Source organism: Myotis brandtii, unplaced genomic scaffold (assembly GCF_000412655.1).
Source record: "Myotis brandtii unplaced genomic scaffold, ASM41265v1 scaffold125, whole genome shotgun sequence".
Classification (NCBI taxonomy): Eukaryota; Metazoa; Chordata; class Mammalia; order Chiroptera; family Vespertilionidae; genus Myotis; species Myotis brandtii.
In genome coordinates, this window is record NW_005354385.1 from 6,150,498 (window position 1) to 6,166,975 (window position 16,478).

General features: G+C 42.0%; 1 protein-coding gene across 4 annotated transcripts in view; it reads right to left on the bottom strand.

Moving 5' to 3' along the window:
- The window catches only part of CACNB4 (calcium channel, voltage-dependent, beta 4 subunit), a 232,902-nt gene that overhangs the window by 14,176 nt on the left and 202,248 nt on the right, over nucleotides 1–16,478 (bottom strand). For all 4 annotated transcript variants that reach the window (XM_005859309.2, XM_014534046.1, XM_014534044.1 and 1 more), the window contains 2 exons: nucleotides 12,434–12,585; nucleotides 10,689–10,784 (listed from right to left, as the gene is read on the bottom strand). In XM_005859309.2, coding sequence (XP_005859371.1) covers nucleotides 10,689–10,784; nucleotides 12,434–12,585 — 248 coding nt within the window. The remainder of the gene's footprint in view (nucleotides 1–10,688; nucleotides 10,785–12,433; nucleotides 12,586–16,478) is intronic.

Here is a 16,478-nt window from a genome sequence, read left to right on the forward strand (position 1 = left end):
GCCCAGAGATATAATTCCACACAAAAAAATCACCCATTCTCCTGTGGGAGCCTCAGAGAATTCTTTTTCTCGAGATATCGTTAGGACTCCACCCCCAGCACTCAGTGGGGAAAGGGATACCTCAACTTCCCCAATAACAATAGGACATTTCCTTCAGCTGAAATGGACAGAAATAACGGGGCCACTGAAGTTCATAAGAAGTGAATAAAGGAGTCGAAACAAACCATTAAAAAAATCAACCCTTTCCTGGATAAGCTCTTTCAGAAAAATTAAAAACTAAAGCGTTATAGGTGACAAGAGTGAAAAACATGCCTTTAGCTCATCCAGTGGTTCAGAGAACAAAAATGGTAGGAAAGAAGGAAAGGGAACGACTGAAGCTGAATAAAGTGGAAATGAAGATCTGCAATGTCTTTCTATAAAAACTGCAAGTACTTAATGACCTTTCCAGCTCTCTACTCATAGAGCATCACAAACCTTCCTAGGGAGGGTGCCTGAAGTAAGACAGCCAACCATCTTATTTGCTCAGGACTGAGTGATCCTTGGGACTATCAATGCCCAAAGCTGGAAAATCTGGGAAGAACTGCGATGGTGGGTTATCCAAGTTTTTACAGAAGACAGAGCACTTTTTAGGTCCTACATTGAGGATTAGAGCAGGTTCCACTTATTTCTTTCACATTCTTTTGGGAGGGAAGATATAGAGAGGGAGTGGGCAAGTCTTTCCTTATAACTATGAAGCACATATTTTCTAGCATAAAGGGGAGAATCTCACACAGACTAACATAATTTCTAATATGTTTTATCTAGGAAATTGCTACTGAACATTTTAAACAAAAAGTTTATGAAACTTAGGAGTTATCTTTGCAGTTGAATTGTAACTTTTTTTTTAAAACAAAAGTTGGTGCCTTACTGAATATTAGCTATTTAGGAGGTTAAATATATGCAAATTCTTCCACTATCTAAGCATTGCTTTACATCTATTTATTGTACATACATAAAACCGCATGTGGGACAACTTTCCTATTTCTAAGTGGAGAAAGAAAGAATAGAGGTAAGAATATGTTTATTTCCTTGCTATTGAAATACTATATATATCCCACGTTCAAAGGCTGTTAAATCGCGTTGTTTACCCATATCTTCAGAAAAAAATCACTTCTACTGTCCTGGTAAACTACCTGCTTCCCTATTTATAATGGTCTGGCCCTCTAGCAACTTCAGCACAAAATTATAGCTAATTTGCCTACAAATGTCAGGTTCTCATAATAATCTGGACACTCAGTGTATAAAGATCCTGAAACTGCTGCCACCATTAAGAGAGGAAAAAAAAGAAAAAAAAAGACTGCCAAATACCATTCAGTAAAATGAAATGGCTGAATGGCCAACATGTAATGCTGATTACAAAATAGCCAACCAGTGTTTCTTTCATATCAAAACTACATTCTTTTTAAAAAAATATATATTTTTATTGATTTCAGAGAGGAAGGGAGAGGGAGAGAGAGATAGAAACATCAATGATGAGATAGGATCATTGATTGGCTGCCTCCTGCATGCCCCCAACTGAGAATCAAGCCCACAACCCAGGCATTGTGCCCTTGACCCAGAATCGAACCCGGGACCCTTCAGTCCGCAGGCTGATGCTCTATTCACTGAGCCAAACCAGCTAGGGCTCAAAACTACTTTATATTACTAATGCTTTTTTTTAAGTCCTGAGTCAACTAGTAATAGGAAACTGGACTGTGAGTTAAAGGGATTTTCCAAGGTTACAGGGGTGGGAACCTTTTTTCTGCCGAGGGCCATTTGGATATTTATAACATAATTCCCGAGCCATACAAAATTATCAACTTAAAAATAAGCCTGCTATATTTGGTCAAACATTTAATTAACTTACCCCTAATGCCTTGGCAGTGCCAAAGCAAATGATTTTGAGGGCCTTATAGGGCCCACAGGCCGGACGTTCCCCACCCCTGGAGGAGGTCTACCAATATTATGGGGCGCTAGCAGTTTCCACTTCAATGAGCTAAATTGGAAAGACAATCAGGATTCTTGCCACTATTTGCTGGGGAAAACATGAAGGCAAGGAACATTAGTGACCTTGAGCCCTTCTAGCTTCTCTCTTTAATCATCTGTGACATTCATTATGTACCCAAGCACATTTCCTCACCACACTGCTCCATTCTGTCCATCCTTATCCTTCAAAGATTATAACAAGCCCAACCAGTGTTACAATCTGCAGAAAATGCATCCACTGTTTTTAAGTTCATATTAATCCAATGCTGTAAGGAGCACTGGTGGGAGTGAGCTATCCCTACACCCAAGTTGGGTGGCTGAGTCCGGGCAGCAAGCATAGTCTCCATTGGACCGAGAGAAACAAGATCCCACGTGGCCTTGTTTCATGAAGGGAACATCTGAAACCGATTACTCTCTTTTTTCAAAAGCAGTTAAAGGTTAAACTACGAACATCCAGAGGCTCCGTAATAATGAACGCACCAGTGGGGACGGCACTTTCAAATAGATGGGTGAGTCCATACGGTTCTAAATAATTTAAGTAAAATGACTCTAAGCGGGCCACGGAAAATGACTACTGAGATAGGAATACGATCAAGGATACTGGGCACTATCATTCGCTTTGGAGTTCTTGTGTTTAATAGAATAAATCTGAGTCCATTCAGCAATGGAAAATAAAGGGTGATAGACGAGAACTACTATGGTTGCTGTAATGTTAGAAGTTTGCAAGACTGTGGAGGAGATGAGCTCCCCTATGGCAGAGAGAGCCATCAATGTCATTTTACACGCACGAAAAAAATTATATAGCTCAAAGAGCCCGCGGGTCAGCTTCTGGTAACACAAGCCAGCTTGTACTAGTAACTAAGTAGGATTAAAGGATTACATTTCATTTATAGATTCAATTGTCTGCCTATCTGCTTTTCTCACCAGGCATTATGTAGCTCGCATAGTACTGAGGCAATCTGAACTTTGGCCTTCTTAAAATGTACTATTTTCAAAGTCTCTGAAAAGGAAATGGGTATAATACCTGGTAGAAGCCAAATGAAATCTAACAATATAGTGCACAGATGTATATTATAAATGCAAATTCAGGTGGCTCATATAAAAAGGTCTATATGAAAGGGGCTGTGGGTCCTAATCGCATAGGCTCTTTTCTGCCTGCATCCCACCTTTTCTTCTGTGAATCCCGAGTGGGCATAAAGGAGAGTCCCCCCTCTTCCAGAGAAGAACTGCTCAGGAGCCCATCCTCCCAGCTCGCCTTTCTGTCTGTGGCAGATCAAAAATGGCCACCAACTTTTTGACACTTTCCATGTCGAGATGGACAGTGTGTCCCCTCTCCTTGAATCTGGGCAGCCTCTGTGACTCCTAGCAGAAACCCATGGAAGTGATGCTGTGTCAGTATCTAAACACAGTATCTAAGCTTGAGATAGCGGAATACTTGCTCTTGGAGCCCTGGGAGCTGCCATGTACGAAGCGCATATCCCTGTTGAGGAGATCCCATGGAAAGTTCCTAAAATCACACAGAGGGAGAGGAGCTGGCTGGGCCCAGCCCTCCCGTCATCCCAGCTAAGGGACCAGGTCAGCCAACTCAACTGGTGGTTGGTTGAAATCACTAAGTTTTGGGGTAGATTTTTGCACAGTAATAGAAAACTAGAACAGTCATAGCTAAAACAGTCATAGATAACTAGAACTAAAAAAAACCAGTTGTTTGGACAGAAATCGATAACTAGGACTTTGTCCTAGATTGAACAAGGGTGGCAACTTTGTTGGGCTTGATTACATGGAGCCTGCCTCCTGCTCCTATAAACCAAGTTTGACTGGAACATTCTGATTCCTTTACACATTGCCCATGCTGCTTTCCTGCTACAGAGGCAGAGTTGAGTAGTTTGGCGAAGAAGACCAAATGGCCCACAAAGCCTAAGATACTTACTGTGTGATCATTTATGAAAAAGTTTTAGAAGAAGCCTTACCCAGGAAATAGGGGGAGCAGAGTTTACCACCCCAAAATATGCCTTTTTGGGATATTGATTATTTTAAGCTGGTTATTTTTAAGACACTAAATCCTTAAACTGCCTCTTAGCTGCCTAAAAAGAATTTAGATAGAGGACCAGCTCCAGGAAGGCAAGTATCATCACAGATAACTAGTTTACTGTAAATCAGGTGAGAGGGACTGGGAGGAACCCAGCAAGGCCCATTTGATCCAAGTCCTCTCTGTGTCCCATTGTTAAAGATGCTTCAGCAAAAATTTATTTACCAAACATTTGCTTCTCCATCTTCATATGAAGTCCCAAACCGCATCCATCACCCCACCCCCACCCCTAATAAGACACAAGTATTTTCTCTAGTAATTATTAGGAATAAATGTTAAACTCATTCTTATAGAAAGATCAAATTAGCAAAAAAACAAGTTCAATTCACCTAACATGTATCTCAAGGAATAACTTACTGAGAATTCTTATAACATTATTACCCCAAACTTGTGCTATTAATCTAATCCAGTGGTTTTCAACCTGGAGTGATTTTTTCCCTTAGGGGGCATGTGTCACACTTGAGGGTTGCTAATGGCCAGGGATGCCACTGAACATCTCACAACACACAGGACTGCCAACAAAAAATTATCCAGCCTAAAATATCAATAGTGCTGAGGTGGAGGACCCCTAATCTAAATCTCTCTTTAATCCATGAGTTGTATCACCTACCAAATTGTTTGCCAAGAGTTGACTTAACAAACTGTAATCTTGTTAGTCTATATACTCTTTGAAGGCAAGAACATGCCACTGTATCCCTCACACCTTGTGAGGTACCAATCTAATGCTTAACTAATGTTTGCTGAATGTATTTTAATTCTTGCCAAGAGGGTTAACTGCAGATGAGCCACATGGAACTGAGAGGACTAAGTATTTGGAGTCTGTGTAGTTTAACCACATGGAGACATGGATACCATGTCCTCAGACATGCCCACGTGGTTGTTACTGTTGAAACTAGCTAGTTATTAATATTAACGATAGGAAGAAAACAAAGGGAAGGCCAGACATCCATGGTCATCCAGGCAGCTTCACCAGGAAGCTGCAACTTTACTCTCCCAGGGCACCACCAGTCCATTCCCTGCAGATCACTGGGGGAAAGATTTGACAAAGGGGAAGATGGGTGCATGGGCAGTGAAGTTGGGGTGATGTAGGGGAGGTACTTGTCTGTCTGTCTAACCTGAAAACAAAGATAATTGGCTAGAGGGGGTGGAACCACTGCAAGCCTGAGAAATCTTAGAAGGTTAAAATTCGCATGTAGACAAAGGAATTCTCTCTCTCTTGTTCCTCTGGCTTTGCTCTTGCTTTCTTGCACTTGCCCATGTTCCCCCCATAGCCATGTAGCCCTAGAAGCTGCATGGCCCACAGCCATGTGGACACTACACGTAATGGATTACAGCTGGAAACACAAGCTAAGCTAGCCTGATGCAGGACTGGACTGTGCAAATATGGAGTAGACATTAATCTGGGAAATGGCTTTAATCCTAGCTCTTGTAGGGACACAGCTGGACTTCCGTGGTGGGACAGAGGGAGAGGGCACCTTGGAAACTCAGGAGTCTGTACCATGTAAATAAATATTATTTATTCTCCCATGCGAGTCTCAGAAAATTCCTTTCCTCATAACATCGCAAGAAGCCTACTGCCACCAGCAACAGGTTGGGACATGGAGACCTTCCCGCCAATAACATGTGACTGGAGAAATTTCTGATCTGAATGATGCTCCGAACCAATGAAGATATCATCTGACTTGATGGATCTTATACTCTCCTCTTCCCTGGGCTCCTTAGCCCATATGGGTTCAATAATATCTCTATGCTGGTCACTTTCAAAATCTAGATAGAATCAGAGTCTTGGAGAGTAAAGCAGGAATCTTAGATACAATATCTATATCTTAGCCTATTCCCTTAGCCCATATCCATAGCCTTCACCAGAGGAGATTCCTTTCACAATATTTCTGACATCTGTTCACACAGCCTACTCCACCCTCACCCCTGAGACAAGGAGCTCACTACTTAGAAAGCCAGCCTATTGTTTTCAGTATTTGCATTTGGGCGGACTTGTGAAATGCCTTCCTCTTAGTGGGTCAAAGTGACCACTGCCAAGTGAAATTAGACTGGCCTCACTGCTCTCAAGTCCACTCAGACCTGCTCCTGGAAACTCCCACTGATCTCAGCACCACCCTCTGGGCCTCACAGAACCAGCCTTCCTTACAGCCTTTGTGAAAGTAGACATGGCAAACAAGTTTTGAGATACTAATCTGTGATTTTCCTTTTGTATTTTCTCCTGTTCTTGTCTACCATTCAAGCAGGTGGCAGGTCTGTTCTCCCTTGTCTGGCGTGAGGTGGGGGTGGGAAGGATGGGGGTCATGGCAGGAAATTGCCAGCTCTCCATCCCCCCCCCACCCCCCCGCTGGGTTTTGTTTCCCAAAAGCGTAAATGGGTTGGAGAGATTTTGCTAACTACCTCTGGAAACAAAAGAAAGTGGGGGTGCTTTTAGTACAACCAAAGCAGAGAGGAAGTTCCTTTAATAGCAACAAGAGGGGAAGAGAGGAAGACAAGTCCCCTCCCTCAGAGAGAGAGAAAAGGGAGCTCCCTTGCCAATGTCCCAGAGAGGAGGGGCTGTGTGTCTCCCTGCCTTGCCAAAGGCCCCCTGTTCCACATGAGGGCTGATGCAGCAGAGCATCCTTCCCTGAGGATCACATGCACCGGTGAATGGTTTTCAGGTTTGGAATGCTCCCCCTCACTCCCTTCAACTTCCTCACCAACCCCCCACTTATGACTTGGGGTCTTTGTTCTGCTCTGGATTAGGGTGGCTTCAAGCATTGGTAAATATCCTGCCTGCCCAGTGGGATGGGGTCAAAATAGAAAATGGACTATTTCTTGCATGTCCATGTTGGGGATCAGAAGATTCAGCTACATCACACAGCTACGTGTAAAGGTAGAGTGGCATGGTGCACGGAAGTTAGAGTCAGACAGATCTAGGGTTGGATCTTCGGGCTCATTTACGAATTCCTACCTCCAACAAGTTTCTTACCCAGGGACTGAGCTTTCTCTTCTAGAAAGTGAGGATAATGTTATTCGCTAGGGCAGTCATAGAGGTGCATGCTCAGATTTCCCCTTGAGTTGGAACCTGCCATGATGAGTGTAGGCAGCAGACACACTTGGGTTGCTGCACCTTCAGCATCCACCACAGCATTCAAACTGAGGCCCTGCTCCCCAGGCTGCTGCCTGTCAATGCTGGAGCGCATCAGGGGGACTAGAGCCGGGATATTTCTCCCAACATGAGACTCCTCTTGAAGCATCCATCTTATATAAAAACTGCTGTTTGAAATTTTAACCCTGCTATTTCTGGCTTCTGTAAATGCTTGCTGGCTTAAATAATAAGGAAAATAAGACTACTCCCATTTCAGAGAGGCTATTAAACCATCTCCAGACAAAGTTATCAGTGCTGGCGTCAGGCCAAGCCTTTGGTCGAGGTCTCAAAGCCCCAGCACTTAGGGCCCTTTAAGAACTTGCAAAGGGAACTGGAAAAACCCCATATTTGGGAGACAAAGAAGGTGGAATGGTATAAATACGGGAAACTTCCTGTGTGATTTCGCCCAGAATTTGAGAGACATTTTCCTCTGGGCCCAAGCGTAATAATAAATGTAACTCCATCTCTCTACCAGCGGTTCTCAACCTGTGGGTCGCGACCCCTGAAAATACATCCTGCATATCAGATATTTACATTAGGATTCATAACAGTAGCAAAATTACAGTTATGAAGTAGCAATGAAAATAATTTTATGGTTGGGTCACAACATGAGGATCTGTATTAAAGGGTCGCGGCATTAGGAAGGTTGAGAACCACTGCGCGTTGCTTGGTTCTTCTCTGGTTTTTCTGTAACACTCTAATGGGCAACCTTTTCTCTGGGGATCCACATCTAGGTGACTGAGATGTCTCAAAGCTGCATCACAGTCTGAGGCTCCCCCTTCCCATTCTCCCCTTCCCCTTCTCCCTTCCCAGGGCCAGAGCTGCAGCAGGTCTGAAGGCTCTCCTTCTTGGTTCCCTTTAATCTCACAGAGGCATTTTCTCAATCAATCTGCGGCTCTAATTCCATTTAGGTCTCTGCTTCCCAGAAGACCCCAACTGATAAAATTACCCTTATAAGATTGTTCTAAAAGTTGGAAACAATAGCATAGTTCCTGGCTTTTGGTTGCTGATCAGTAAAGGTCAGCATCCTTCAACTGGGTAATACATTCTTCTATATTTGCTCGGTGCTTTAATCATATATTCCACTATGTACATGGGCTTCATCAGTAGACAATGTGAAGTTAGACTTCTTAACATAGCACTCCAGACTCCAAGTTATCCAAATTATCTGCAGGCAGGTAACCAGCTGCATGTTGCATGTGCGCGCGCGCGTGTGTGTATGTGTGTGTGTATAGTTGGGTGGGGTTGTGAGGGGGAGGAAATTGGTTTTGGAACCAGATAAATCATAAATCTAATCCTAATTTGTTGTGTGACCTTAGAGAACCATTTCACCTCTCTGTCTTCAGTTATCTCACCTATATAATGGGGATAATAATGCTTATCTTACTAGGTAACTATAAGGATTAGAGACATTTTATTACTCTTATGGCATAAATTTCACTAATACTCTTATTGTATAAATATTACTAAATATTTCTTGTGGGCCTACTATGTAGGAGCTTGAGATACAATAGTAAACCAGATGGGCACAGGTCCTAGAGCTTGACTGAGGCATGGCCCAGCACATGTACATCCAGTAATTATAACAGAAACACTTAGATGGTGCTTATCTTGTGCCAGGCACGTTCTAAGAGCTTCACCACATACTCACTCATTGAGTCTTTACACAAACCCAATGAGGTAGATACATGCCGAAGATTACATAATTAGGGATGTAATCCTAGTGTGGACTACAGTGGACTTGAACTCAGGCAATCTGGCTCTAGAGTCTGTACTTTTTATTTTTAATCTTCACCCATGGACAGAGAGGACAGAGAGGAAGGCGGAGAGAGAGACAGAGACAGAGACAGAGACAGAGAGAGAGAGACATCAATTGGCTGCAGGGATTGGACTTGCAACTCAGGTATGTGCCTCAACTGGGAATCAAACTGGCAACTGTTTGGTGCATGGGACAACCAACTGAGCCATGTTGGCCAGGCCATAGTCTGTGCTCTGTAAACATCTGAATTGAATTTTAAGCTTCTTCAGAGCATAAACAATCCTTACACGAGTATAAATCTAGTGAATCAAATCAGTAGAAAAAAGTTATTTCCTTTAGAGAAACACAGGCACAGAAATAGTAAGTCAGCTGGGCAGGTGTAGACACTGACCAACCACTGGTGACCCACATGATAGCTGTTACCTCCCCCCAACCCCTCCCACCATTTGCTTGGCTTCCAACTCAGCAGCTGTTTCCTGGCAGTGGCACTAGGAGAAACGCTGCCATAATATGGCTTTTCACCTTACTTAACCCTGACCTCTTCATCTGCTCTAGCCACAGGGCTCTTCTAGTTCCAATAAATTCTCAACCATCTTTTATGCCTATCAGAACTTTCAGGCAGAAAAGAAATGGAAAGTCAAATCAGTAGGTTTTCTTCTCATAAAAGCATACACATTGACTCAGTAGTTTGCTGAATTGGCCAAGTAATCAAGGTAGCAGTTAAGGACATTAGACATGGGACACTAAGTTCGTTTTTTATTACATGGCAGACACCACCCAGTTCTGGATGCCTGAGTGTAGCCAACACGGCAGCATCAGTTTGTTCCAAGAAATTCCTCAGGTTTATGATAACATACCACCCTCACCATCAATCTAGAATAAAAACGACAATCCTATATAATAAAGAGCTAATATGCAAATGGTTGTCACGCCATAATGGCTCAGACACTCAACACTAGGAGAGAGGAAAGGGGGCCAGCCAGGCACAAATGAGCTTGTGAGAGAAGAATGGGGACCAGCCAGGCTGCGGCCTGGCAGATGGACAAGCCGCCTGCCCTGAGGTCTCAGGTGCCAGCGGCCCCAGGTGCCAGCGGCTGTGCCTGCGGCCTAGGAGAGGGACAAGCTGCCCGCCCCACAGTCCCAGGCACCAGCGCCTGAGGCTGCAGCCTGGGAGAGAGACAAGCTGCCCGCCCCGTGGTCCCGGGTGCCTGCAGCTGTGGCCGGCCTGGGCAAAGCCAGCCCTGGTCCTGGGTGCCTGCAGCCAGACAGAGGGAGGGAAGCCCAGTTCCCGGGTGCCTGTGACTGGACGGAGGAGGAAATCCTGGGTCCCAGGTGCAGGGTGAAGCAGAGGCAGTTAGGGGTGATCAGGCCAGCAGGGGAGCAGTTAGACGCGATCAGGCTGGTAGGGGAGAAGTTAGGGGTGATCACGCAGGCAGGCAGAGGTGGTTAGGGGCGATCAGTCAGGCAGGCAGAGGGGTTAGGGGCGATCAGGCAGTCAAGCAGTTAGTAGCCAGCGGTCCTGGATTGCAAGAGGCAGTCGGACATCCCCTGAGGGGTCCTGGATTGGAGAGGGTGCAGGCCGGGCTGAGCTGAGGGACCCCCCCGCCCATGCACAAATTTCATGCACCGGGCCTCTAGTGCTAATATAGAAAGAAACACTACCCCTTCTTAACTAATCAAGAATGATTAAGACCAAAAATGATTGTACTTACTGGAGGGCACTGTGCAAGTTTATCAGCTGCCACCAGTTGCACATTTAAGTGTTTACTTTGGGACTTTCCTCTAGATTTAATCAACCTCTGTAAAACCTGATGGAAGAAGACACAGATCTGAGATACCGTCAATGAGTTGAAAGAAAATCAAATAAACCAAGGCCCCTTTAATAGTCTGTTTAGCACTGAGTATGAATAGAGAGAAAACACAAAGTGACAAATCACATATATCAACTCTGTGATGATATCATCCACTTACACTGACTTTCACTTATAATGGATTTGATATGTTTATCCTATTTTTGTTCCATGTGAGGTCTGGGTGGGATCTTGAGTTCCCACCCTGGATTATACCCAGAGATTTCAAAGAGAGTCCTGCAAAAGTGGAGGAACTGATCTGTACCAGGTCATTTATTGTCCAAAATCAGTTGTCATATTTTGGTTCACTATCTCAATGTCAGATAAATATCAGAGTCATTTATATATATTGGGTCCTTTTGTCAATAGTAATTATTGAGGCATCCTAGTTTAATTTTACATTGATAAGACGATTTCTTGATAGAAAGCTAAGCAAAACATTTGTACTGGTATATGGCCACATATAACCAGTGATATATCTGTCTTTTGAGCACTGCTATAACTGCATTTTGCCATATAGTCTACTCTCCTTTAACTTTTTTGTAGCTGAAACAGGACCCTCTCCCAAAAATAGTACTAGTGTACTATGATACTTCAGCACATATGGCTACCAGAACCCCAGTTGCTGCACTTGTGAACCCATGGTGACTGGGGGTGACCGGGACAGGAGGTGAGAGGGGTTGAAATCTATTGCACTGCAGTGAAGGGTGCTTCAAATTTCAATCCATCCTAATGCTTCCCCAAAGGTCCTGGCTTGGTTTGGACAAGCTCATCCCGCGCAGAACCAGCGCCAGAGATGGAAGGCCGAGGACATCCGAAGGGCTGGGGGAAAGCCCAGCTCCTGCAGGCATTCTCCACCCATGAGAGGAGACTACTGCTCTGGTTGGAAGTTGAATTGGAATTAAAATGAACTCTTGGAGGCACTGAAAAAAAAACCTGATTATTAAGGTAGTACCTCCCAAGGGTGCATATTTTATAATCACTTTTTACATTATCAACAGTTTTAAAAAATGAAAGAACACCCAAATCAAAAGTGACCAATTTGAGGCTGTCTCACTTTCATTTTTCTCTCCCCTGGTGGCCTGAAGATACATGGCAAATATCCCATGTGCGTAATCACAGAATAATTATATTCCTTGAAGAATCCAACCTAACCACAAATGTAAGGGTCTGCAATGTTTCCATAAGACATTTTATATGGTGATGTTTGACTTTATATATGATAAATCTAGATACCTTTCCAGAACTATGTACTCTCTCAACTGGGGAGAAAATATAGGTGATACAAGAATCAATATTACCCAAGAAATTTACCAAAATAGAACCCAAAGTCTCTGAAAAGCCAGTTAACTTTTCCTCACCTTTCTTAGTTTTTGTTTCTCTTATATTCCTGCATAACTGCCACAATAGACTGTGGGCTTTTTGAAGAAATGGACTATTTTTTACTTGCTATCTCAGAACTTCTAGAACCTTTACAAACTGTGGGAATTAAAACTGTGCTCATTAAAAAGGGTTTACACAAGACATTCTCCTTGCACATGAACAAAAAAGCACAGAGGAAAAAACAAAAGAGCTGCTAAACCTTAAGCTGGAGATGAGCTAATTACCTTTGGAGATGAGACTTTTACATGAACAATAATTGGTGCTAAAGACGTCTTTATAAGTTGTGCTGGGTGATTGATGGTGTCTGCATCAAGAACAACCAGTTGCAAAGATCTTGCCAACTCAAAGATTCTTTCAATTTCACTTTGTACTTCCGCTAAAAAGAGAAATAATAGATAACAAGTCATGGTTACTTAAAAAAAATTAGTTCTTATATTTAAAAAATATAGTACCCCTCTTTCAGATGCTTGTCTATATTGAAAAACAGAACATTTGGAATTTACATATTCTGATCTAACTTAAGATCTTTTCTAAAGAGAGAGAAATGGTTTGAGTTTTGCATGAAACCAAACGGTAGAAAATTTGAGGTGGCTCTCTTGATTTGCTTCTTACTTACACTCACCCTAATAGTTAGCTATTTATATAAGTATTTTTTGTTTGTTTGTTTGTTTTTAATCATTAACTGAGAGTATGTTTTTTTATTGATTTTAGAAAGGAAAGGAGAGGGGGGAGGGGAGAGAGAGAGAGAGAGAAACATTGAATGGTTGTCTCCCATATGCACCCTGACTGGGGATTGAACCCATAACCTGGGTATGTGTCCTGACTGGGAATCTAACCTGCTACCTTTTGGTGTATGGGACAACACTCCAACCAACTGAGCCATACCAGCCAGGGGCATAGCTATGTTAATTTTAATTGTTGCTTTGCCTAAAGAAATTTATTTTAGCTATAGAAGCTGAAACCACATTCAGGAAACAACTGAGACACATATACAGAGCAACATCTCATGGAAAGCAAATTGCACTGAAATGTTTTTACCAATGATCAACTTATATATTAATATTTTATAGATCTCCTTTTTAAAAATCCCACAATTCACCTGTTTTGACTGATGTGCATATTTTTGTATCCCTGATTAAATGTTCTGCATCTAATCTTACAACAAGCATATTGCTAAGTCTTACTTTAAGTATTAGGGCCAGTGGACTGTTCTGAGGCAAAATTATCCTATTATTTTAAAAAAACTAAGATCAAATATATTAAAATGTTGCAATGCATCTAGATGCAAATCTATTTGGTGGCTGTAATAGCCAAGTTATCCAAATCCATGAATGAATCTGGTCAAACAAAAAATTTAGTTTTTGTCAATATCTAAAGCAATCCAGGTATTTTTTAAAAGCAAAACAGGTTACCCATAAAAACATAATGTGACTTTCTGAAATACAAAAAAGACTTTTAAATATATATTTTATAAATCATCTAACTTATTGGGTCACGTCCAAGTCTGATTTAGACTAATTTTCAGAGAGATGATCTTGTTTTGCTTTTTACTTTTTATTTTGAGCTACAGGTGTGACCTCACAATGTTGTAATCTCGTCCAAATTACAGAGTAGACAAAGTGTAGACATGGCTAATTTAAATTACTTCAAAGGTGGCCTAGAAAAGGTGGTGTTGCTCTAACCATCCTCTCTGAAAAGGGCTTGTACCAGAATCCCATGATTTGTTTTGCTAATCTAGTATAAATTCAAGTTCATGTCACCCATTGAAAAGTTCTCCCTCCCACAATCTAATGGATTGACAAGGAGTGTGAGGTCATGAATGCTCAAAACTCTCATGTAACTCTATTCTCTTGGGCTTTGCCTAAAAGCATAAACTTTTTATTTTTCACAGAATCACTGATGCATCATCTGTATTAGACAGTTGTTTTTGATATTATTTAATACTTGAAAGGTTTCATGTTGTAAAGAATTTGGACAATTGGGCTTATTCACAACATTTTTCTGAAATTACATTCTACATTTGTTATCGTAATAATAGCATACCTGTCCCTTTTTTCTCACATCAGAAACAGTTTTAAAAAAAGATTTTTCTTATGAGAGAAGTTTAAAAACTAAATTTTATTTTTATTGTAGTAAATTTTAGCCTCAGGCTGTTGGGGTACATTCTTCATTTGTTGTTTTCATTAAACTGGTTTAATGTTAACTCCTGGCCAGGGCTATGCTAGAATAAGTCTATATTGCTTTAAGTTTCAAATCTGAAAACGATATTTTCTGAAGTAGCAAAAAGGCAGTGACGTAAACTAGACTGCTCTGGTACAAGGAACCCTCGAGGCACTTCGAGTCTCTGTGCAAATACCTCAGCAATGCCGTGGCCTGATTTCCTCTGCACCAGCAATGATGAAAGTGTGGTTTCTGTCAGGTGCAGAGGGCAGGCACACCTGCTTGATAACACTAAACCCTTGGGCAATGGGCACTCTGTCATGAGCAGAGAGGTCAGGCAGAGCCAGCCAGGAGGTTGCAGAGAGCCACACTATATACTGCTGTAGGTCCAATATTTGGATAATACGTATACAGAATGCAATAAATAAATTATATGTGTGAGGAAGAGAAATTATCTACATAGCTAATTTTCTTTCTTTTTCTTTAATATGTTTTTATTGATTTTTTTTAGAGAGAGAGAAACATTGATGTGTGTGAGAGAGAAACATCAATCAGTTCTACCCCAATCAGGGATCTAACCCGAAACCTGGGTATGTGCCCCGACCAGGAATGGAACTGGCTACCTTTTGGTGCATGGGACGACAACTCAATCAACTGAACTACACTGGCCAGGGCAACATAGCTAATTTTCTTAAGGAAAAACTTTAACCAAACCCAACAATCTTGACTACTCAGGCTGATCCTCAGAAGGGTTCCAATGGAAGTTTCCTCATGACCTCATTTCAGACAAATGGAGCTCTGAGAAGTCATGGACGATGATGCCGGCGGGATGTTAATGAACTCTTCTACAACTTGGCCATGACTGATCTGGACCCATCTCTCTCCAGTCTTTCTATCACCTGGGATCTTTTTTACATCCAAAATGCTTATAATACTTCAGTGGCTTCCTAGGCTCGAAGCAACATTTCCCAAAGTGAGTTCCCTGGGAAACAAATCCCCTGATATATCCTATGGGAAGAAGGAGGTTTTCTGTAAGAGAAATATTGCATACTACAATAGTTTCTCTTGGAATTTCAAACGTGCATTGCCCTTTGTATCCTAACAGCTCTAAGAAGTCTTGCAGTGAAGAAAACTGCCAATTGTTTAATGCACAATTTCCAAATTTATTTGATCATAGAAAATATTTTGGATGTAACAACTATTTGGTATCTTTTAAAATTAACATTTCATGGGTTCTGTTCTGGAGAACTCTTTAGCAAGACACATGGAGCCCTAACATACTGACCTCAATCTACTTTTCTCAGTCTCTTCCCTTGCTCTAAAACCATGTCTCCCCTCCCATTTTCTAAGCAGGCTCTGTAAAAAATGAGTTGTTTCTCAAACACACAGTGTTTTTCTATATGCTGATGCCTTTGCACATTCTTGTCTGCCCTGAAGAACCAGCTCAAATAAAACTTCTGAGATGTCTTCTCAGACACTTCTTACTCTCTACCCCTCTTTCTTAATACCCCACCTCTTTGCTCATACTTCCCCTATCAAGGAGTATTTTAACCATCTGTTTCCTCTTTCAGTTTGCTCGTGTGTAAGATACATTGTCTTAGTCACATTTGCTCTTCCCAGATCTGGCATAATGCATGGCACATAACAAGTGTTCAATAAACATTTGGTGAAGAAATCTGCAAATGTGCATTAACAGCAGGCAAATGGACATAAGTGGCTCACACAGTGATTATTATAATAGATTGCCATTAAATTAACTCCATGTTTGTGGTATATGAATTTACAGAGTAAAGGGGGAAAACAGTGAACTGACATCTACCTTGCTTCTTCCTCAATATTTTTTAAATATATTTTTATTGATTTCAGAGAAGAAGGGAGAGGGAGAGAGAGATAGAAACATCAATGATGAGAGAGAATCATTGATCGGCTGCCTCCTGCACGCCCCCTACTGGGGATCAAGCCTAGGACCCTTTAGTCTACAGGCCAACGATCTATTCACTGAGCAAACCAGCTAGGGCTCTTCCTCAATATTTACAGTAACTCCACCCACTCACTCCACTGATTCTGACAACAGGTGACTAGATTACCAATGACTTCAAAGCATATTCA